Below are 23,304 nucleotides of genomic sequence, written 5' to 3'. Positions count from 1 at the left end.
GATTATTAAAATTATGTGTGTGTGTATGTTTATATGCCACTATTTTTCTCCTAAAGCAAATAAGATTTGGTTACCTAGAAAAAGTGCTTATCTTTTTTGTCTGAGAGAGATTTCTTGCCTTTTAACTCATAATTTACTTCAGGTCTGACTGTAACTAAATCAGAATGTATTTGGCAACAGAAGTTTTTTAATGTCAAACTACTTTTGTTTATTAGGAGCATGCAAAGTTCCCCAGGGTTTGCTGCCAATCAGAGAGGTTGGTATTCAACTTTAAACTATAAATACTGTTCAGAATTACTTTAAACTCAAACTTACTGTCAGATGAACATTTTAGTTAACAATACATGTATAATAAGTTTATATTTTGTTTAAACTACTGCTTTTCTAAGTACTGTTATCATATTAGGAAATAATATTTTCATTTATTGTAAAAATATGCATTTTAAATATTCCTTATTTTTCTCATTGGCTCTCATGTATTCACATCTTTTAATTCTCATTCCATAAGTCTGTTTCCTAATTTGTGGAGATGTTATCAGTGTGAATTATTACAGAAGAAATGTATTCTTGGATTTTTAAAGTTTGAATGTACTCAATTTTAGTTTGTTTCTTTTGAAATTATCACGTAAACTTAGTTGATATTTTTAAGGGCTGTTTTTCAGTCCATAGATCCAACATGTTAAATATGTAGTAGAACACATATCATGTAAACTTCTTAAAATTCCCAAACTACTCTGACATTGAGTTATTTTTTTTAAATGCTCATGTGTTTCAGCCCGAACAAGAAGTGGAATTGCAGAAATCAAACGGCAGAGAAGGCTTGCATCTCAAGCAGCTCCTGTCAGTTCAGAGTTGCTGACTTTACCGTATCTTTCAGGGCAATTTACTAATTCTCCTTTGACAGCTACACAAGTTATTCGGCCAGCTGGCCAGATTTCAACTCCTTTGAGGTCAAATTTTGTAGTGGTCAACCATTCACAGTCACAAGACACTATGACCCGTAAGTTTACATTTTGCACTCTTAAATTTTGTTTTTAATCAAACTGTATAAATGAGATGATGTGCTAATGTCTTTATATTCATGGTATAAAATTATAGCAAAAAGTAGATAAGAGGCTAGAAGTAGAATAGACTTTAGGTAAATCTGCCATTAAATATGCATATTATTAAATCTATGAGACATTTTAATCTAGGATTCTTCTTATGTCTGTTCTAGCTGAAGTCCAACCTTGAACTCTGTTCTAGTTCTCAGTTCTCTTCATTAATAGAAAAGACCCTGTTATTTGATTTTAAAAGGAATACGCATTATATTTCACCACCTTCTTGTCTTTGTTCATGGTAGTCTGTCCTGCTGGAATGAGGAATGTTTTTCCATCTCTACCTGTTGAAAATCCTGCATATTCCTGGCTGAATCTTAGAGCTAGGGATAAACTTAGAGATCATCTGATACTTCTTGCTTCTTATATACTTGAAATTATTATAAACATATGATATTAAGGGGCAAAAGGCTAGTTAATAACAGAATTGGGGTTAGAACTGAGGTGCTACCTCTCAGTTCTTAGACCAGTCTCTTTTCTCTTCTGCACAGGTAAAATATATTGACATCCACTATGTTCTCCCTTATTTCCATCTTTTCTCCAACCTCTTTAACACCTCTGGGTAAAAACACTTACCCAGTACACTTAGTTTATACTTCTTATAATTATTCTGTTCTGCCATGATATTTTTTGTTGAGACTATTCTGTATACTGTACTTTGTATTTTATCATAAAACCTTAAGTCACAGAGACTGTGTTTTATATATCTTAATATCTTCTACAGTGCCTTGCACATAGTAGGCACTCAGTGTATACTAACTGAATTTAATATAAAATAATAATCACTTTGTAGTGCTATTTATTTCATTAATTCAAGTATAGAAAACTATTCAGTTTCCTTGACTTACTGCTTTGTTCTCTTGAAATACAGCTGGAGAGGCTTTAAATATCATTCCTGGTCCTCAGGAAAGGAAAACTCATGCCAGTTTAATGTCTCCTGGTAGACGCAAAAGGTAAATGTCTTTTAAAAGGACAAGTTTCCAATAACCTTCCCAAAAAAAAAATTACACCACGATATTTACATTGTGAATAAGGTAACAAGATTGCATTAAGTAGTTGAGACTATTTACTATTATATCCATTTCAAAACACTTTTTTTTTTTTTTTCACATTCTATCCACCCTGAAATCAGGTTGTGTTTTGTAATCACTGACCTAATCACTGTTTCATTAGAAATATCTTTTTCCTATAGTGGTATAGAAAGGTATATCTAAAATTGATGTTAGCTCAGATTTTTTGAAATAAGCATTCTTTTAAACAAATATAATATCTGTATGTTTTAAGGTCTACAAACACATATTTAAAGTTCTAAATCGATGGTTAAAAACTCTTCTCAGGGACATTCTCTGAGAAAAGTTTCTTTCTGTCCTATTTAGCCCATGTGTCTTTGTTTGAAGGATATTTCAGAAAAGAGAGATAATAGTTCAAAATGTTTTTTCTGTTTTCTCAACTGCCATGCCATGGGTATTTTTGTTGGAATTTTTACTGTTGATTGTCTCTCATTCAAGGCTAACCTCATCCTCCTTTATGGCAAGGTTTCTCACTTAACCACCTAAAACAATAGAACTAATATAATAGTATCTAACATTTATAAGAACCTTGACCTTTTTATAAAGTCTTTACATATACTTTATTTTTACTGAATTCTTTCATAAACCCAATAAGGCAGTTGGTTTTATCCCATTATAGAGTGGGTCAGAGGGTACCTTGCTACAGACCATATAGCTAATAAGTAATAAAGCTAAGCCTCAAATTCATTTCTTAATTCAAGTCTATTAATGCTTTTCAACTCTACTGCCCTTTGTTCCTACCACAAATAGAGAAAATATCTTTTCTACCATGATCTTAAGATTTGTCTTTACATGTAATTATCATTGAATTGGTTATTCATACTAGTTAAAAGATAAGCTTTTAAAATGTGTTTCAGTGAATCTCAAAGGAAAAGTATCACTTTGTCTGGGCCTCATTCAACAATACGGAATTTCCAGGATCCAAATACATTTGCAGTAGAAAAAGTAAGTGACCTTCCCAAACTTTGCAACTTAAGATATTCCTGAGTTTATAACTATTGATATATACACAAATATATATATATGTACATTTAGATTATGTGTGTGTTTGTGTGTGTGTGTAAAATACAGTATTTCTATAAGACTTCAGTAGAGGGAGTTCCTTGGCAGTCCAGTGGTTAGGACTCCGTGCTTCCACTGTAGGGGTTCAATCCCTAGTTGGGGAACTAAGATCTTGGAAGCCGCATAGCGTGGCCAGAAAAAAGACTGCAGTAGAATTGCCTTGGGATAGACTGTAGTGAAATTTAACAGTAGCAGACAGTCCAGTCAGAATAGATAACATGTGCAAATGCACCAGGTAAGAAACAGAAGTGTGTTTACGAAACTGTAAATACATCATTGTTGCTGGATTATGCAATATAATAGGGCATTTTTCCTAGGATAGAGACAGGTTATTAAAAATCTTGTATGAAAAGCTAAAGAGTTTGGAACTGTATTCTGTAGTCAGTGAAGAAAGAGCTGGTGAAGGATCTGTGAAAACACTTGTAAGTGGTTAACGTATACTAGTCAGGTGTTAATATCGAGGGAGCCACCATAACTTTTTGAGTTTCCACCTAGATTTATTAAAACTATCCAGCTTTCATTGATTCTTTTTAAATAAATAACATAATACTCTATCCTGTGCCTTTGCTAATATTGACTTTGTTTTCTAGCAAATGGTTATTGAAAATGCTCGAGAAAAAATATTAAGCAACAAATCTCTTCAAGAAAAGCTTGCAGAAAACATTAATAAATTTTTGACTAGGTAAGCTGTTTGTGTTTAAAATACCTAATTGTTTTTGCCTAATTGAGAACTATGCTAAAAATTTTCCTTTCTGTATTACAGTGACAACAATATTGCTCAAGTACCTAAGCAAACAGATAGCAACCCTAGTGAACCAGAGACTTCAATTGATGAACTCCTGGGACTTCAGGTATGGGTAAGGGTGTGTGTGTGTTTGTGTGTGTGTGGTACATATATTCATAGTTAAAACTGATGGTATTCTTGTTTCATTTCAAAACCATTACTAACAGATGTATAAAATGATTTAAAATAATAATTAAATTATAAATTTCCTTCATTATCCAAATGTAATCTGTACCTGAAAATGTGTTAGTGAATTTTCAAGGTCAAAATTGCATTTTTTTTTCCAGTTTTATTGAAAAATAATTGATATCTCTCACTGTATAAGTTTAAGGCATACAATATGATGATTTGATTTACATATATTAAAATTGCGTTATTTAGATGGTAAAAGTAATAAGACATTCCTAACCATCTAATAACTCTAACCAACTCTTCCAGATATCAGTAAAACACTTTTCCTGTATCCATACAACAATGTCATATATTTCTTAGTATTTAATAGTTAAAGATTCATTAGTGGTTATATTTTTGTGCAGTAAGCAGTACTGTACAGTATATATAAAATAAATTACATTTCTTCTGCACCTGCTACAAACTGTATAAAAATATAAAGAAATAATGAAATAATATGTTAAAGATACATGATGAATCCAAGTAATATTGAACAAAATAAAATGAACAAGACACTTTAAAAAAGAAAGGTTACTAACTAAATGAATAATGGTGAGATTTATTGCTAAGAGAAGGAAGATAGGGGCTATAGTCACTTGCTATTCAGTGAGAGTGAAGATGAAAGAGGGTGAGCTGGTAAAAGAAGAATTTAACAATATGAGTTTTAAGATTTGTCCAGGTGCAAATACCTTTTTGAAGAACAGCTGAGATTTTGGCTATTGCATAGCCTTTTACTTGGACTCTCAGATAATACATTCAGTTTTGTTGCTGTGCCACAAAATGAATTCATTATAATCAATTTATGGTAGCAGTTTTCTTTCAGATAATGAATTCTGGGTGAAACCACTGAGGTTTTTTTTCTTTTTGTCAGTTCCTTCAGAATACTTAAAAAAAAAAAAAATTGTTTTTGATATATTTTCCCAAAGTGAAATTCAGTAAATTTAAGAAAACATGACAAGCTTTTGAAAGCAACCTTTAAATTATTTAGCAGTCTTGTTTAAAAAGCTTCTCCTATCTTAATGTTCAACATATCCCGGGTTCTAAATTTTTATAACCTTCAACTCCTTACTTATATTTTCTCCACAAGATACATAGGTACTTACCATAATCAAGACACTCTATTAGATAACTGTGAGAGATTATAAGAAAGTGAAGACACAACACTCTGTTCATGGTGTTCGTAATATTGTATGTTGGGGAAAAGTTAAAAATTCAGATTTCAATGACTTTGAAAGTACAGCAATACATAATGCCCAATGGAGTAGTATATACATAAGCTTCACTAAGAGAACAGAGCCAGTTGTACAAATAGGTGAATTTTTTAAATGTTTTTACGCGTCTTTGTGTCCTTGGGGTAGGCAAGATTTCTTTCGCTACACAGATCGCTAACTGTGTTTTTTTTTAAGACTTCTGTAAAATTCAAAATATCTGCTTGTTAAAAGCATCATTAAAGAAAATTAAAAGGCAAACCACCAACTACCTTTGGAACATGTATTTCAAGATTCTTTCAATTCTGATTTTTAAAGTTTAGACTGTAATAAGAAATTTACTAGAAAAATGTGTTTCTTCAGCAGTAACTTTGTAAGAGGGTATGCACCAGTTCATAGTTTGATTAACATTGCATTGTTGGCTCTTGACATTATTTATATTACTGTAAATTTTCAAGTTCATCGATACAGAAATATTTGTTCAAGCTCCTGGCTTTCTCCTAAATCCATTTCATCAAGAATTATTGATGTTCTCTGTATATCTTCATTGTCAAGTTTAACTGGTTCTTTAACTTCAAGTTTTTCTTTTCATTTTATGGCTATTTTTATTTTAAAAATCCAAGTTTTTAATCACTTCGTGAGAGTTCCACCTTACCTCCTGCTCCACATGAATTTCCTATCCCTTGGGATCCAAATGTATGCTTCACCAAAACTGAAGAAAACATAGCATTGCAGAAGGATTTACAGATAACTGAAAATGAGAATTTTTAAATCTTGTGCTATTAAAAGGAGACTAAGTGAATACCCCTAGCCAGAGTGTACTGAAACTTCTTTGAAATAGAGTGTTTTAGCCAAAATTATTCTGTCAATTTTCTTATGAGATTCATTTGAAAAGTTTGTCATTCCATTTAAATCATATTGATCTCCAAACAAGTTCAAATGTTCATAAACATGGAAATTAATTCAATAGTAAAGAAATACAAATGAAGACAACAGATTACTTTTATGTCTTAGACTGATAATGCTTAAAAATTGATATTCCCCATTAAAGGTAAGAGCATGTACATTGTTACATAGCACAGAACAAGCATTCCTTTTTTTTTTGTTGGTGATATCATTTTATTCATTGCTATTTACCAATAAAACTGATAATTAGTATTACCCATCCTTTCAGTTTATATATACATAAATTATTTTTCCCTTTTTAAATTTTATTTATTTATTTTTATACAGCAGGTTCTTATTAGTTATCTCTTTTATACGTATTGGTGTATATATGTCAATCCCAGTCTCCCAGTTCATCCCACCACCACCACCCCACCCCCTACCCCCACCCCCCTCCCTGCTTTCCCCCCTTGGTGTCCATACATTAGAACAAGCATTCTTATACAACTTTTCTGGAAGGCTTCTTGACAGGATTTCTCAAAATTTTAAATATATACATTGTTTGACCTAGTAATTTCACTGATAAAATTAATCCCAAAGAATGAACAGATGCCTGGATAAAGATTTTCACGTATTATTTACCATAACTGAAAATTAGAAAAAATGCAAATGTACAAAAGTGAGAATTGGCTAAATGTGGCAGAGTTATGTAAACAAAAGAGTTCTTTCCCTTTAGAAGGATAGTGGGTTAAACGTTTAGTTTTGTACCCTACTAAAAAGACAGTATAGGGAATTTTTAAAAAGCATAAACCCACAGGGGCTTCCCTGGTGGCGCAGTGGTTAAGAATCCGCCTGCCAGCGCAGGGGACACGGATTCCAGCCCTGGTCCAGGAAGATCCCACATGCCGTGAAGCAACTAAGCCCGTGCGCCACAGCTACTGAGCCTGCACTCTAGAGCCCGCGAGCCACAACTACTGAGGCCTGCATGCCTAGAGCCCGTGCTCTGCAACAAGAGAAGCCACCGCAATGAGAAGCCTGCACACCGCAACGAAGAGTAGCCCTCCGCTCACCACAACTAGAGAAAGCCCGTGCATAGCAACGAAGACCCAACACAGCCAAAAATAAATAAATAAAATAAATAAATTTTTAAAAAAAGAAAGAAAAAGCGTAAACCCACAAGGACAGAGAAGAGGAAAGGACAGAAAAAGAATTTTTTAGAATTTGAAATGGACAAGTGGTACCTGACTTAGCAGACCCAGGATTCTAAGCCAGTAAAGGCAAAGTTCAGGTAAAAGCCACTTTACAACACAGAAATTCCAAAAGACTTGACTCTAGTACCTCTGAAAGTTAACGCAAAGATAGGGCTACAAACAGGATGATAAGGTGCAAAGTTTAGGAAGTATATAGTTAAACTCCATATCTTTTCCCCATTCACACTGTTCCTCAGAAACACTACTGTCAGCCATAAACTGTCCCAGCAAGAAATCTAACTCAAATAAGAAAAACTAAAAATACAGATGGTTCTGTAATTATTCTACAGCTTAGACTATAGTTGACAAGGTCCCTGCCTCCTTATTGGCACAGGGTTTAAGGACAGCTTTTGGCATGCTCCTTTTAAGTATGAGCACATAAACAAGGATTGTCCAACATTTGAAAGAAGTATTTAAAATGAAGAGACAGGGACTTCCCTGGCGGTCCAGTGGTTAAGACTCTGTGCTTCCATTGCAGGGGGTGCGGCTTCTATCCCTGGTTGGGGAGCTAAGATCCCCCATGCCACGTGGCACAGCCAAAACTTTAAAATTTAAAAAATAATAAAATGAAGAAACCAAAACAGGCAGATAAAAAGAGTGAGGTAGATTTATATTGAAGGCCCTAGAAAGCAGTGTACAACAAACTTACGTGAAGAAAGCAGGTTAAACAACATTATTAAACCAATCTCATAGAAAAAGAGGTCAGAGGTGGAAGAATTGGATAAAGTTGGTAAAAAGGTACAAACTTCCAGTTATAAAATAAATAAGTACAGGGGATGCAGTGTACAACATAATGACTATAGTTAACACTGCTGTATGGTATACAGTTAACCCTTGAACAGCTTGGGGTTAGGTGTGCTTACTCCACATGCAGTCAAAAACCCACTTAAGCCAAGGGGGAAGGGGGTGTGGGATAAACTGGGAGATTGGGATTGACATATATACACTGTTGATACTATGTATACAATAGATAACTAATGAGGACCTATTGTGTAGCACGGGGAACTCTACTCAATGCTCTGTGGTGACCTAAATGGGAAGGAAATCCAAAAAAGAGGGGATATATGTATACATATAGCTGATTCACTTTGCTGTACAGTATAAACTAACACAATATAGTAAAACAACTATACTCCAATAAAAATAAAAATTTTTTTAAAACCCACTGAAAAGTTTACAGTCAGCGCTCCATGTATCCAGTTCTGCAAGTGCAGATTCAACCAACCTTGGATCTTGTAGTGCTGTAATACGTATTTATTGAAAAAGTTCTGCATATGAGTGGACCTGCACAGTTCAAACCTATGTTGTTCAAGTGTCAACAGTATTTGAAAATTAAGAGAGCAGCATACCCTGGGGCTTCCCTGGTGGCGCAGTGGTTGGGAGTCCGCCTGCCCATGCAGGGGACACGGTTCAAGCCCTGGTCCGGGAGGATCCCACATGCCACAGAGCAACTAGGCCTGGGCGCCACAACTACTGAGCCTGTGCTCTAGAGCCCGTACTCCGCAACAAGAGAAGCCAGCGCAATGAGAAGCCAGCACACTGCAACTAGAGAAAGCCCACACACAGCAACGAAGACCCAACACAGCCAAAAATAAATAAATTTTTAAAAATAAATAATAAAAAAAGAGAGCATATCCTAAGAGTTCTCACAAGGAAAAAAATATTTTTTTCTTTTTCTCTCTTTTTTAAATGAGATGATGGATATTAACTAAGCTTATTTTGGTAATCATTTCACAATGTATGTAGGTCAGGTCATTATGCTGTACACCTTAAACTTACACAGTGGTGTGTGTCAAGTAATAACATTATAGCATGGTTTTATTCTATATTTATTTTATTTTAATGTTTGGGGATATAGTCACCAAAGTGATTAACTCTAATTAGTGGTATTAGGGAGCATTCACTTTCTATTTTCTAGTCTTCCTGTTTTAATTTGTTTTAAGTGAATAGTGTTACAATCAGAAGAAATTTTCTTGGAAGGGAATACTACATAAAAGGTACAAAATATCAGATGTCCTCTAATTACCTTGCTGGTATTAAACCATATTAATTCAATTAGGATCACTTTTTGTTTGTTTTTTGTTTTTGCAGAGTGAAATCCACATGTCTGAAGAAGCTATACAGGATATATTGGAACAGACAGAATCGGATCCAGCATTTCAGGCACTCTTTGATCTATTTGACTATGGTAAGTAGAACATTTCTATCAAAGCAGTTAGGAGAAAAATGTTTCTCTGGAGAAACAGCTTAAACAGAGTAAAACAACATTTCCCAGAGCATCTGGAAAAAGTTCCTGTTTTCATTAAAGCAAACATAATGGATATGAAAGAGGTTTTTTTGTTGCTTTTTTGTTTTATTTTTTCTTAAAGATACTTTAGCTGTAAAAATAAGGAACAGTTTTTGGGGTGAGGGAGGTTAGTTGTGGGCAGTTTTGCCAGTCATCAAAAATGTGTTGAGGTCTACTCCTGTACATATATTATACTAAACACAGTTGGATAATACAAGAGGAATAAAAATATTTGTCTATTGCCCTCAATCTTATGGCCTAGTGCAGTAGTTCTCAAAGTGTAGTCTCCAAACCAGCAGACCAGCATTGTCTGAGAACATGTTAAAAATGCACTGGTCTAGGGACTTCCCTGGTGGCACAGTGGTTGAGGGTCTGCCTGCCAAGGCAGGGGACGCCAGTTTGAGACCTGGTCCAGGAGGATCCCACGTGCCGCGGAGCGACTAAGCCCGTGCGCCACAACTACTGAGCCCGCGTGCCACAACTGCTGAGCCCGCGAGCCACGGCTGCTGAGGCCCGCGCGCCTAGAGCCCGTGCTCCGCGGAGGGAGAGGCCACTGCAGTGAGGGGCCCATGCACCACAACGAGGAGTGGCCCCCGCTCCACGCAGCTGGAGAGAGCCCGTGCACAGTGGCGAAGGCCCAACGCAGCCAAAAATAAATAAATAAATAAATTTATTTTTTAAAAAAAATGCACTGGTCTAGTGGAAAAATCATACTTGTCAATGATATACAAGGCAACATGTTAAAAACTATAATTAAAGGACTATAATTAAGACCAAACTTTAACATTTGCTTGACCACTGTCAAGCTGTATTAATTGTTGCTTATTTTTATTTTGGTCATTTAACCAATTGTTTCCCTATTCCCTTTTTAACAGGTAAAACAAAGAATAATAAAAATATATCACAAGGCATTTCCAGTCAGCATATGGAAACCAATCTCAATGTAGTCTTAGCAGGTGAAACTAATCTAGCAGTTAAAGGTTCTTTTGAAACAGAAGTATCTGGTAAGAATGTGATTTTGTTAATATCAATCTAAATCCTAGTATCAGTCTCAAAATCTCAAAGGCAGAAAATGTTGTTTAATTTGAAAGTTGTTCAAATTACCACGTAGGTCATTTTTGTGTTTCTAAGTTTTCTCTCTTCATTTAAAAAAAAAAATTATTCCCACACCTTTAGTACTTTGATTAAAAGGTGACTTGTTAGTACTCATTCCTTCATGATGCAGTAGACATGCACAAATTGGTGTTAATAGTGTTGACCAGTTCAACCTGTCTGTAACATTTAACATAATTTTTTGAGGCACATATCCAAATCGCTGATGTGTAAGGTTGGTTTGTGGTATTAATCATCCAGCCTCGTAAGCAAGCTTAGCTGAGTGCTCAGTATCAATATCAGTATCTCACTTATTTAGAGGAAATTATATACTCTGCTGATCGTCCTGAATTATGGGTTTTATGAGGTTTTAGGTTATATTCCTATGTGTCTGCTAAGTCAGTTCTTTATGTTTCTGCCTCCCATAGAATACCAGTATGGCACATAATTGTTCACAATAACTACTTATGAATGAGGGAGGGCAGTGAATATGTCTATCTTAGATCTTTTAAATATTGGCCAAGTTTCTTAAAATTTCATTTTTGTGAAACATAACATATGCAGAAGTGCACAATAAAAGTATACTTTAGCTCATTGAATTATAATCAAGCAAATACCCACATAACCATCCCTAAAGTCAAAAAATAGAATACCGCCAGCACCACAAAAACACCTCTTCATATCCCTTCCCAATCACTACTCCTTTCATCCCTGTTCCTCAAAGATAACCATTATCCTGGCTTCTCTCACATTATCCTGGCATCTCACACTTGCTAAACTTTACGCCTCTTTGGTACCACCTCTATCCATTTCTGTCTACGCCAAGCTATGCCAAAATAATCTTTTCTGTTCATCTATTCTTAAATGCCATGACCCCTTCCAGCTCCCTCAAAAGACTTCATGGCTTCCAAGTTTCACATCACGCCTTCCAAAAACCAGTTTTGGAATATCTCAGACTATATTCCTACTTTGAGTCCTTTGCCTCTACCCAAACCCAATCCTCCATTTCTTCTCAGGCTGAATTGTAGGAGGGCGTGTCTTTCTCATATATATTATGTGTGGAAGATTGTGCTTCAGATAAGCTCTGCCCTGCACAAAATGAAATTTGAAATCCTATTTTCTCAGAAAGTCTCTTCCCACTTCGTTGAAACTGACTACCCCTGAATTTATGTGGCCTGTATATAATTTCCACTGGTTTCCCCACAATAAGGATTCACATGTGCTCCATACCCACTATTATTTTACCAGTGTCACATTAACAGAATTTTATGATAGTTGATATACATTTTTCTGGATTTTTCCCAATATTTTTCAAAATGTTAATTGTTATTGTTTTCTGTTCTAAACTGTGAATGATGTATGACACAGTATATCAGTATTTTCTCAAATGCCCTTCTTTTTCCAACTATTAACACTTTTATTTGTCAAGATCTCCTCGTACAATAACACTTTCTCACATCCCATAGGCCAGAAGAGGTGCCTTTTGTTCCTATACTACTGTGGTTTTTGGCATGTTTCATTATGACTTTCTGTCCTATGTCTGCCTCCCTTAGACTGATATCACCAAGGGCGGAGACTGGGTCATTCATCTTTGTATCCCAGTACTGGTCATATGGTTGATCTTCAGTAAATGTGTAATAAATGTTAAAGTGTACACAATAACATCAAATGGTGATCATGCAAAATGTACTTGGCCCCATTTCACCTTCAAGAATATATCAGATGAAGTATGGTCAGTAGAAATGGTAGAAGTTGAAAAGTCACTTGTTTTGAAAACACTATGTTTGTAGCCAGTTTTTTTTATATATTGGTACATATTAAATGTTCTTAAACATATATACTTTTTCCTTCTTTGTGTCATCTCTTTTCTAAAAAGCTTGAAAAACAATTTGGCACTTGTTAACAAAGGCATCAGTAATAAGAAAAGTACCTGTGAGTTTTTTGATACTCAAAAAGTGAGAGAGTGAGTTTATCAGACTTCCACTTGCTGGTATGTCAAAGATTAGTTACTTCCTTGGCAAAATAGGTTTTATAGTAAAGATGACTACCTTAAAAGCTGTTACATACTCACCATATCTTTCTACCATCCTAATATTTTGCAGATGATCAATCTGGTCAACCCCCATTTTGTACATCCTATCAAAATGAAGACACATCAAATGTTTTGAAGAATGGCAGCAACCATGATGAGCTTAGACAGGAAGCCCAGGAACATTTTTCCCAGATAGACTCTAGCGTCCAGAAAAAGGCCTTTAAAACAGTAGTGTCTACTGAACAGAAGTGTAACCTTGATATCACCTTTGAGTCTGTGCCTAATTTGAATGACTTTAACCAAAGAATAAACTCTGATGCCGAATGTAATCAGCATTGTGCTGAATTATACACCAATCAGATGTCTACTGAAACTGACTTGGCTATGGAAGTTGAAAAGAATTCTTTGTCTCCAAGTGTGCAGAATGAATCTCGATTACAGCCTGATCAGTCTGATATACCAATAACTTCATTTGTTTCCCTTGGTGGTGAAACTAACAATGAGAACTTAATTCTCTCTGGAAAAACTTCTCAGCTTTTATCCCAAAATATACCATTAACTGGGAAACCATCTAAAAAAGGTCAATTTTGTGAAAGTTCTGACGACACAAGAAGACTTACAACTAATTTCCATGGTTCCAAGTCACCGGATTCTAGAGAAATTTACCAGAGTAAAATTGAAATTAATAATGTGTTACCAGTTGCATCACAGCAACTTTCAGATTGCCAAGATAATTCTTCACTTCAAAGTAAAATATTACCTGTGTCTATTGAAGGTTCGGGTTTAACTGTATCTGAACAAAAAGTAGAAATTCACCTTGGAGATTCAGTATCTTCAATTAAACAACCATCTAATGATTCATCATCTGTTGAGTTAAATCATACAGATCATGAACCTCAGCCCTCCAAGTCTGAGAAAGTTGCTTTGGGTTCACAAGAGCCTTCATCTTCTGTAAAAGAAGATGGAGATAGTATTTTTCTCTCTTTAGGTGAAAATAACTGTGAGGAAGTTACATTGATACCCCCAGAAGCTAATCCTGTAGAAGATATACATTCTCTTCCTTCAGAATCTGTGTGTTCTTCAATGAGGGATTCTCACCCTGAGTCCCAGAACACTAGTGATAAACCTGCTGGCAACAAGTCAGCAGAGATAGATGCATCAAATATAGTCTCTCTCAAAATTATCATCAGTGATGATCCATTTGTTTCCTCAGATTCTGAACTTAACAGTGCTGTTTCTAGTATCAGTGGAGAAAACTTGCCAACTATAATTTTGTCTTCTCCTGCTAAATCACCTGCCAGAAATGCAGAAGTAGTTAAATGCCTGTCTTCAGAAGAAACCACAGGTGCTGTCTCATCTGCTGAAGGAATTGGGGATTCAGCCTCAATGGAACAGAGCCTTTTAGCATTCAAACCTGAAGACTCTACAGTAAACAACACTCAGAATGAAGACAGCATTGCTTTTTCAGCCAATGTTACACCATGTGTTTCCAAGGATGGAGGATACATACAGTTAATGCCAGCTACAAGCACAACTTTTGGCAATTCAAATAACATTCTGATAGCTACTTGTGTAACTGATCCAACAGCCTTAGGAACAACTGTCAGTCAGTCAAATGTGGTGGTGTTGCCTGGAAATTCTGCACCTATGACTGCTCAACCACCACCTCAGTTACAGACACCCCCAAGGTCAAACAGTGTATTTGCTGTCAATCAAGCTATGTCACCCAACTTTTCACAAGGTAACTTTAGAACATATTGAAGTTCATTTCTCTGGAATGGGATCTAATTTCTCTTGTGTGTGCTGTTGTTGACTAGAAGGTAATAAATCATGGATGAGAGTATAAGATTAGATTCAGAAATTTGTGATTATGGCTTCTCTTTACAGAATTAATTCAATCAAACTTTTTTCTTTTAACCTGCTAAGCTATGGAATTCAGTGGTTTAATTTTTTATTTTTCTTTCCATAGTTCTCAATCCATGGCTAAGCTATCAATACAGGAAAAAGAGGGGGGGGGAAAGACTAATTCATCAAATAGCCATATACCTACTAAAACCCAGTGTTGTGGGAGATTTTTCTTAAATAGTTATTATAGTCTTAGTTTTCAAGGAATTTATTACCTATTTGGAAACACTTTCAAGATACAACTTGAATTTCTCCCTGCATAATACCCTTTGTAATTTCTCACTATCTTCCACATTTGAAAATTGATCCCTGTCTTTAGAATTCTTTGTTTATAGGAGCACTTGTGGCATTTATTACATGCCATTTTATGTGTAGTGATTGACATGCCTGTCATAGTGGTCGTTGTTGATTATATGTTCCTTGAAGGTGGAGTTTATGGCACATTCATCTACACTTCCTTAGATACTGATTCCCAAGCTCCTTTTCCCGCTTTCTTTTTTTACATTTAGGCATACAATTAAATCAGATTAAATATCAACAATTAAGTATAAAGCCTGATGGATCTATTTCAAGTGCTGTTTAAAATAAGATAAAGGAGGGATCAGAATTAGTAGAAAATGTGGAGCTTGAGCTGAAGCTTAGAGAAATAAGGTAGTATTTGGAGTAAAAGGAAGGGAATCTTAAGCAGCACAAGGATAGGTAGGTATTTGAGAGAATGAGGTGGGTGTTCATGAAAGTGAGGAGATCAACCTTACAGGAGAAGTTAATGAATTTATTAGGAAAAGATTCATTTACAGGGCAGGGTTAAATTATGATAGCCATAGACTATATTGTTGACTTCTCCATGTAAACATTGTATTTTCTCCCACAGTTTTGACTGGTTGCTCACTTATCTGGACCCTTTTTGACAAATACCATTGAGATAATATTATAGTTTGGGGTTGTGAGTAAGTCTTAGACTGTCAGTATTCAGTTTGAACCCTTATTTTCTGGTAAAAGATTCAGACTTGAAACCTGCACTACCAATTTTTTGATCAATTTCACTATTCTTTCTAGAGGAATCAAGGTACAACTAAAATATGATTTCCTGGCTGTAGAGTCTTATGCTTACTCATGATGTTTACCTTGACTAATTGCCATAAGAATAATATTCAGATTGACTTTTTCTTAATTTGTTAGCCTTGCTGTTGTCCCTAAATTAATTTTTTTAAAGGAGAGTAGATTATATGAAAAACTGATTATAATTATATAGAATTTATTTCAAATTAATAATTACTAGGGCTTCCCTGGTGGCGCAGTGGTTAAGAATCCGCCTGCCAATGCAGGAGACATGGGTTCGAGCTCTGGTCCAGGAAGATCCCACGTGCTGCGGAGCAACTAAGCCTGTGCGCCACAACTCTTGAGCCCGCGTGCCACAACTACTGAAGCCTGCACGCTCTAGGGCCCGTGCTCCACAACAAGAGAAGCCACCGCAATGAGAAGCCCGCGCACCGCAACGAAGAGTAGTCCCCGCTCGCCGCAGCTAGAGAAAAGCCTGCGTGCAGCAACAAAGACCCAAGCAGACATAAATAAATAAATAAACAAATAAATATATTTATTTTTTAAAAACACAAAACCTTTAAAAATAATAATAATCACTTTGGTGTCTTGTGTTTATTCCATTTTATTGAGAACTGTTGGTTGGTTTTTTTTTTTAGGGTCTGCCATTATAATTGCTTCACCAGTCCAACCTGTACTTCAGGGAATGGTGGGAATGATCCCTGTATCTGTGGTTGGACAGAATGGAAATACCTTTTCTGCTCCTCCTCGGCAGGTGAGATTTATGAACTGAAAATGGCTTGGTGCCGCTTTTCAAACAAAGTATAATTAATGGCTTCCTTTTGTCCAGGTCCTTCATATGCCTTTGGCAGCACCTGTTTGCAATAGAAGTATCCCTCAATTCCCTATCCCTCCAAAATCTCTGAAGACTCAGGGACTAAGAAACAAGCCTTGTACAGGTACATTTTTAAGTTCATTCATGTCAACTTTATGTGTGTGTACTCCTTTGTTTGCAGCAATACGACGGTATTTTTTTTTTTTTTTTGGAATACTAATAACTTTCCTAACAGGTGGTTGTCCAACCTTTGCTTAAAGTTTTTTGCAGTGATTAAAAAAAAAAAAAAAAAAGACAAATGGAACAAAATAGAGTTTAGAAAAAGACCGTGTATTTATAGCAACTTGTACATAGTAGAGGTAATGTCAGAAGTCAGAAGGGATAGGATAGTTTGTTTAGTAAATGAAATCTATTGGCTATTATATATATTACAGGGAAAAAATAGATCTCTTCCTCACAACATATATAAAGGTATGAACTCCAAGATGATTAACACCTAAAAGTGAAAAGCAAAACAAATAATGAAAGAAAATGTAAGAGAATATCCAGATGATGCTGGGATAAAAGACTGCTTTTGAAAAATGAAAAAATCTGATAATGCTGACTACTCCAAAATTAAAGATTTAGTTCAATAAAAGACAACATATACAAAGTAACACGAGATTTTCATTCATGAATGAAAATATTGATGAATGTTGTGGTGAGTTCTCAAACTTCTCTACCTCAGACTTCTCCATCTTCATGGGTGACAAAATGCCCATGTTGTTAACCTAACAACACCCTAACCCTCAGAATTGTTGACCCCTTTCACTTCTAAGTCTTTAATCTTCACTTCAGCCAGCCTGTCCCATAGCTTTACCTTTAATTTTTCACTACTTGTTATTAGACCTATATAATTTTTAACAGTCAATAACCTCTCTCAAAATACTCACATTTCTGTATATCCATTGAATCTCTCTTCAACCAATGAGAGCTCCTATTACTTGAATCCTTACCTTTACCTGAATTTTCACTTCCTTTCTGCATTCATTTCCTTCCCTATCCAGGCTAAACCCCACAATCCACCACGTCAGCCACTTTTCCCAGTACTCTTAAACGCCTTCATATTCACATTCTTCTACCATATCCACTTAATACCCTCTAGCCCTGGATCTATCCAGCCAACCATTTCTCTGCCTTTACACCTGGGCTTCTTAGCATTGCTTTAGAAGTGATTCCATTCAATAACACTTAAAACTTTCTCACCCTCACTGCCACTTAGCAATTATTTTAAATGTCTACCTATCTTCTTTCTCTCCCATTCCTCCTTAATACTATTTCAGACTTCCACAGGTCTTCTCAGATCTATCCAGTCACCACTTTCCTCACTCCAGGCCAATGATTTTGATTTTTATCGGTAGTAAAATCCATTTTCTCACATTACTCGCATTTAATATGCACCTGTTCATCTAAAATCATTCTTCCCTTTTCCCTTCTTAGAGGAATGATTATCTCATTCTTTCTAAGGTTAATGCAGGCTACCTTCTGTCTTCTGTGTATCTTCAACTTTTCTTTTTTGGCTTCATCACTCTGTGGCTGTCCAACTGTGGATACAAGGATCATTCCGATCATTCCTTTAGGTTTTTCACATCTGCCAGCCCTTTATCCCCGACCCCTCTTATTTCCCATTACTTCTTCATCCATACTATTGTCCTTTCTCATGTTTCCACTAAAACTGTTTAAAGTCACCAGTGGCCTCCTAATGCTGCCATATGCGTTGGACATTTTCCATTCTTACCTTACTTTACTTCCCTCTAACAGTTAATACTATTGGTGGCTTCTAGAACTACTGTGCTCCTCCCGTTCTAATTTTATGTAACTTAAGATCCACATACTCTGTATATCTAAGTCTCACGTCTTATTCCTCAAAAACCTCTTCTGCCTACCTTTCCCTCTTGGTTAATATCACCGTTTATTCCTCATTTACTGTTCATGTCCGTGCGAATGCCCATTACTGTCTCTAAGACCTTCATCATCTCCTACCTTGAATATTTATAGCAATCTAACTAGAATTTATATTTCCACTTTTCTTTCTTCTCTAGTTCATCTTCTACACTGCTGCCAGAGTGACTTCCTAAAACAAATCTATTCATGCATCATCCCTATTTAAAGCTCTTATAGATTCTCTATAAAACCTTTTGCATAATACCCAAGGTCCTACACGATATCATCTTTGCTTTCGTTTCCGGCTTCATATCTTGCTGCCCTGCCACATAAACTCATAAGTCCATGGAAATTAAAATATGGCTATTAAAACCCCAGAGCATGTGCTCTGAGTGACATAGGCTTACAAACATGACAGTTAAATGGGCAGAATTTTAAAATAGGCATAATATAGTGTTTTCTTTAAGTAACTTTTTGGATCTAAGTAGTACCCTTAAGTGCTACATTGAGCATACTAATTTGTAAATCCAAAGACTGGATTCATATTTGCCTGAAGTTAAAGCAGGTCATTTGCTCCATATTTATATTTCCTCAGTAACATGAATGAGTGATCGTCTCGTGTATATTACAAAGCTGCTTTTTTAGACCCAGCATGTGCAAGTATTTCATTTGTACGTTAGCTATAGCTTAAATTTTTCTCATGGTGTCTGATACTGTGGTCTGTTCTGTTTTCTTTCAGAGAAATATACTTTCAGGAATGTTTTTCTTTTCTAATTAACTTAACTTATAATTCCAGGAAAACAGGTAAATAATTTGGTGGATTCATCAAGTCACTTAGTTGGATGTCATGTACAACGGTGAGCATAAAAGTAGTTTCTATCATAGAGTATTTGAATGCTCAAGTTAAAAGCATAAAGAATTTCTTTATGTTGCTAAGGAAAATTTTTTTTTCTTGTAGAACTGAAGTTCCTGACAAGAATATGGCCACAGATCTTGGGAAAAAATTGGAAGAATTAACAGTTCCCTTCTCAGTAGAAAGTATAGTTCCAACTAGCAAAACCTTTGAAAGCCACAGACGTGTGCTCTGTTTTGATAGCACTGCTTCTCCTGTGGCGAATACACAGGGGACAAACCATAAGACGGTGTCCCAAAACAAAGAAAGGAATGACATTTCATTTTCTAATCTTGACTCACCCATTGTTTCCTCCACCTTAAAACCCCCTTCTAATAATGCTCTCAAAAGAGAGAGAGAGAAACCTCCTGTGCCTAAGATTTTATCTAAATCAGAAACTGCCATTAGCCGACATACCATAAAAGAAACTCAGTCAGAAAAGAAAGTTTCACCAACAGAAACTATACTTGAATCTTTCCATAAAACAACAGCTAATAAGGAGAATGAACTATGCAGTGATGTGGAAAGGCAGAAAAATCCAGAAACTTCAAAACTGTCTAATGGGCAGCAAAATGGGGGTGTACGGAATGAGAAAACTGTAGCTTCACTGCAAGAGCTAACCAGAAAACAAGGCACATCCTCAAACAGTAAAAATGTCATTTCAGTAGGTGCACCTGTGAAGGATTTAAAACAAGAACAAACCAAGTCTGCCAGTTCTTTGATTAACCCACTCACCAAACATACCACAGAAATGTTACAAGATATTCAGTGGCATAGCCCAGTAAGTAGACTCGCTGATAGTACTGATTTATCTGTACCCCGGACTTCTGGCTCAGGAGCAGGGGAAAAACATAAAGAAGAACCTACAGATGTTATCAAGGTCCCTTCTAGTAGGCGTTACGGTGAAGACAGTAGCACACCCAAGGTAATGGTCCCTCCTGTCACCCCAGACTTGCCCGCCTGCAGCCCTGCCAGTGAAACAGGGAGTGAAAACAGTGTAAACATGGCTGCCCATACATTAATGATTCTCTCCAGAGCAGCCATCTCTAGGACTACTTCAACTACTCCTCTAAAAGACAATACACAGCAATTTAGAGCCTCTTCAAGGAGTACCACAAAAAAGCGGAAAATCGAGGAATTAGATGAGCGTGAACGACACTCCCGTACTTCTAATAAAAGTCTTGCAAATTCATCAATACCAATGAAAAAGAAGAAAATTAAGGCAAGTTTGAAAGTCTTAATTTCAAAACCACACCTTGCCCTTCCTTCAGTGCTCAGATTAAAGATCTCATCATTTTTTGCCATAGCTACCTAACTGAACATTTTGGTCAAGATAGCTTTGAATTTTGATTGACAAAATACATGCTCTAGCAGTATCTCTCAGCCAGTGTGGTACTCAGAAGTTATCTAGATGAAACATAGCATTTTCAAAACAGTTTCTAAGGCATGTATTTATAAACATCTTCCTTGGGAACAGGAGGTTTTTGTTTCTGTCATGGTAGGACCCAAGGGTTGGTGGGGAGAATGACATAACACATGAAAAATTGGGAAGCCATTATTGTGTATGGAATTACCAAGTGAAAACTACTTTGCAACTCCTCCATCTTAGGTTTTTTCCACATGTCCTACCAGCTCTTCCATAGATTCTAATATAAGTCAATGTGTTGGAGCAGTATAAAAATTAAATTTACCTGTTTCTTCTTTAACCACGGTTATCTGTAGGAAAGTAATGTAGGATTATCATTGATAAATTAAAGCCATTTTTCCTAAATCTGTTTAGCCGTTTAGTAAGTGGATTGAATAGAGAGGTTTAAAATGTCATAGAGGAAGTATCGTATCAGGGAAAGAATCTTGGCTCTGCTGCCTTGCAAGCCTGGGTTGAATCCTGCATCTCCTGCTTATTGGTTCTTGACTGTTGTTAAGCCTATAACATCTGAGTCTGAGCTGCATCATTTGACATGAGGTTACCACACATCTTACCCAATGGCTGTGAGGACTAAATGCAGTGTTTGTAAAGTGCCTAGAGTATGGTAAATGTTTGGAACTTGAAAAGTACCTGTTAACTCTTAAAATCTTAGTAAAGCTTTCTAAAGTTTACAGTTTAGCAATAATGACCACCTTATAAAAAGCATGTTCTCTCTTGTCTCATTCAACATTCGTACACTCTGAATTTGTATAATGTCTTGTGCTCTAAAATAATGAAATACCATTGAAGTATATTTTATTAACCTTGGATTTATAAAAATTGTCTCTACTTCTCTGTATAACTAAAATGCTAATGAACTAAACTGTTTTGGCAAAAATTTTGATAGTATATGAAAGTACCTGATATGAGGGTCTATGTGACTTAATAAGAAAGCTAGCTTTTTGGCCTTGTTTGAGTTCAATATGTTAACTTAGGTTTATTTTTTCTTTCTTTCTTTTCTTTTTTTTTTTTTTTTTTTTGACAGAAAAAGAAGCTACCCAGTTCATTTCCAGCTGGAATGGATGTGGACAAATTTTTGTTATCATTGCATTATGATGAGTAAATATTCTGAACATATAAGAACAGTAGCTATTTAAAACTACTATTCCTTAAACTATGAGTGTAGGGAATGAGATACTGACAGAATCTGAAAGCATGACCTGCACTTTCATTGTACTGAAATTTCACTTTATTTCTAAATCATGCTGTTTCTAAAACAGCTTCCTAGTTTGTAAATAGCTTTACCTTGGTATATTTTTATTGTGGAAAAAACATTTGCAGAAATGTGAGTAAAGCCAATCTGCAAAACTGTATATCTTTGACAATTGTATATTGTAAATACTGTGTAAATCTCGCTGAAATAGAGCTTAAATCAACCTAATGTTCTTACATTGTATTTTTTGGCTTCTTATGATCTCTAATTCTGAGGCTTATTCATCTGGAATAGTTTCTCACTTTGAGTGGGAAAAGTATACTTTTCCTTATAAATTGCCTTCAGTAATTGTCCCACAAGATATCTGAAGACATAGCCACTAATTAGTACAAGAGTGATAATGAATTCAAATGGTAATAAAGTAACCAGAAATTAACAATTCGGGGTTTTTTCTAGAGTGAATACTTTGCCGCCCCTTCTTATAATTGCAGTAAAGATAATGTTCCTAAAATTGTACACTTTATTTCTTCTGGTTGTTCTGGTCTCTTTGTTTTAAAGAGAGAATTTTGTAAACCATTTGAGTGTTCTGATCTTTTGTTTATAACTTTTAGATCTTTTACATAACTTTAAGCGTTTAGACTATTGAGCCATAAAAAGTTTGGTTATGTGGTAGTTGAGATTTCTTGGTATGTATATACTTTTCCCCTAAATACTGGGGATTTAAAGAACTGCACTAATTCATAGAACTTTTTACATAGTAGAGACCAATGCACATTTAATTTAAATCTTGTGTTCTATGTTAAAGCTTGTATGCAGGATTATCTTCTGTTGTCCTTTTAGAAAGCCATGTCCATCATAAGATGTAAAAAGAGAAATCATAGTTTTCTATTTTAATTTAGTTTCTCCTAAAATGGGCTATGTTACACTTGGATATAGTACGTTGTCTCTGTACCCCTTAAAGTATTATAGAGTTTCTCTCAGAAAGTCCTTAAGGAGAATGAAAGAGGTGCCTTCTCTGTATTAGACTCACACACATATCAGTCAAGTTGAAGAATTGGTTTAAACCTTTAAATGAGTACAGAAATTATAATTCGTACTTGACCAATTGTGCCTAGATATTAAAGTATGTTCTCTTAAGTGCTTTCTGTTTTGTTA

General features: G+C 35.5%; 1 protein-coding gene across 1 annotated transcript in view; it reads left to right on the top strand.

Annotated features, from left to right (window-relative positions):
- The window catches only part of NPAT (nuclear protein, coactivator of histone transcription), a 53,562-nt gene extending 30,258 nt beyond the window's left edge, over positions 1–23,304 (top strand). Inside the window, exons 5-18 of the mRNA XM_068555836.1 lie at positions 216–256; positions 776–1,000; positions 1,969–2,050; positions 3,025–3,112; positions 3,820–3,911; positions 3,993–4,080; positions 9,619–9,715; positions 10,690–10,818; positions 13,009–14,679; positions 16,541–16,656; positions 16,732–16,840; positions 19,436–19,496; positions 19,598–20,753; positions 21,982–23,304. Of these exons, the coding sequence (XP_068411937.1) occupies positions 216–256; positions 776–1,000; positions 1,969–2,050; positions 3,025–3,112; positions 3,820–3,911; positions 3,993–4,080; positions 9,619–9,715; positions 10,690–10,818; positions 13,009–14,679; positions 16,541–16,656; positions 16,732–16,840; positions 19,436–19,496; positions 19,598–20,753; positions 21,982–22,059 (4,033 nt within the window). The 3' untranslated portion in view covers positions 22,060–23,304. The remainder of the gene's footprint in view (positions 1–215; positions 257–775; positions 1,001–1,968; positions 2,051–3,024; positions 3,113–3,819; positions 3,912–3,992; positions 4,081–9,618; positions 9,716–10,689; positions 10,819–13,008; positions 14,680–16,540; positions 16,657–16,731; positions 16,841–19,435; positions 19,497–19,597; positions 20,754–21,981) is intronic.

The sequence above is a fragment of the Eschrichtius robustus genome, chromosome 11 (assembly GCF_028021215.1).
Source record: "Eschrichtius robustus isolate mEscRob2 chromosome 11, mEscRob2.pri, whole genome shotgun sequence".
Classification (NCBI taxonomy): Eukaryota; Metazoa; Chordata; class Mammalia; order Artiodactyla; family Eschrichtiidae; genus Eschrichtius; species Eschrichtius robustus.
This window is presented reverse-complemented; position numbering and strand designations above follow the sequence as displayed.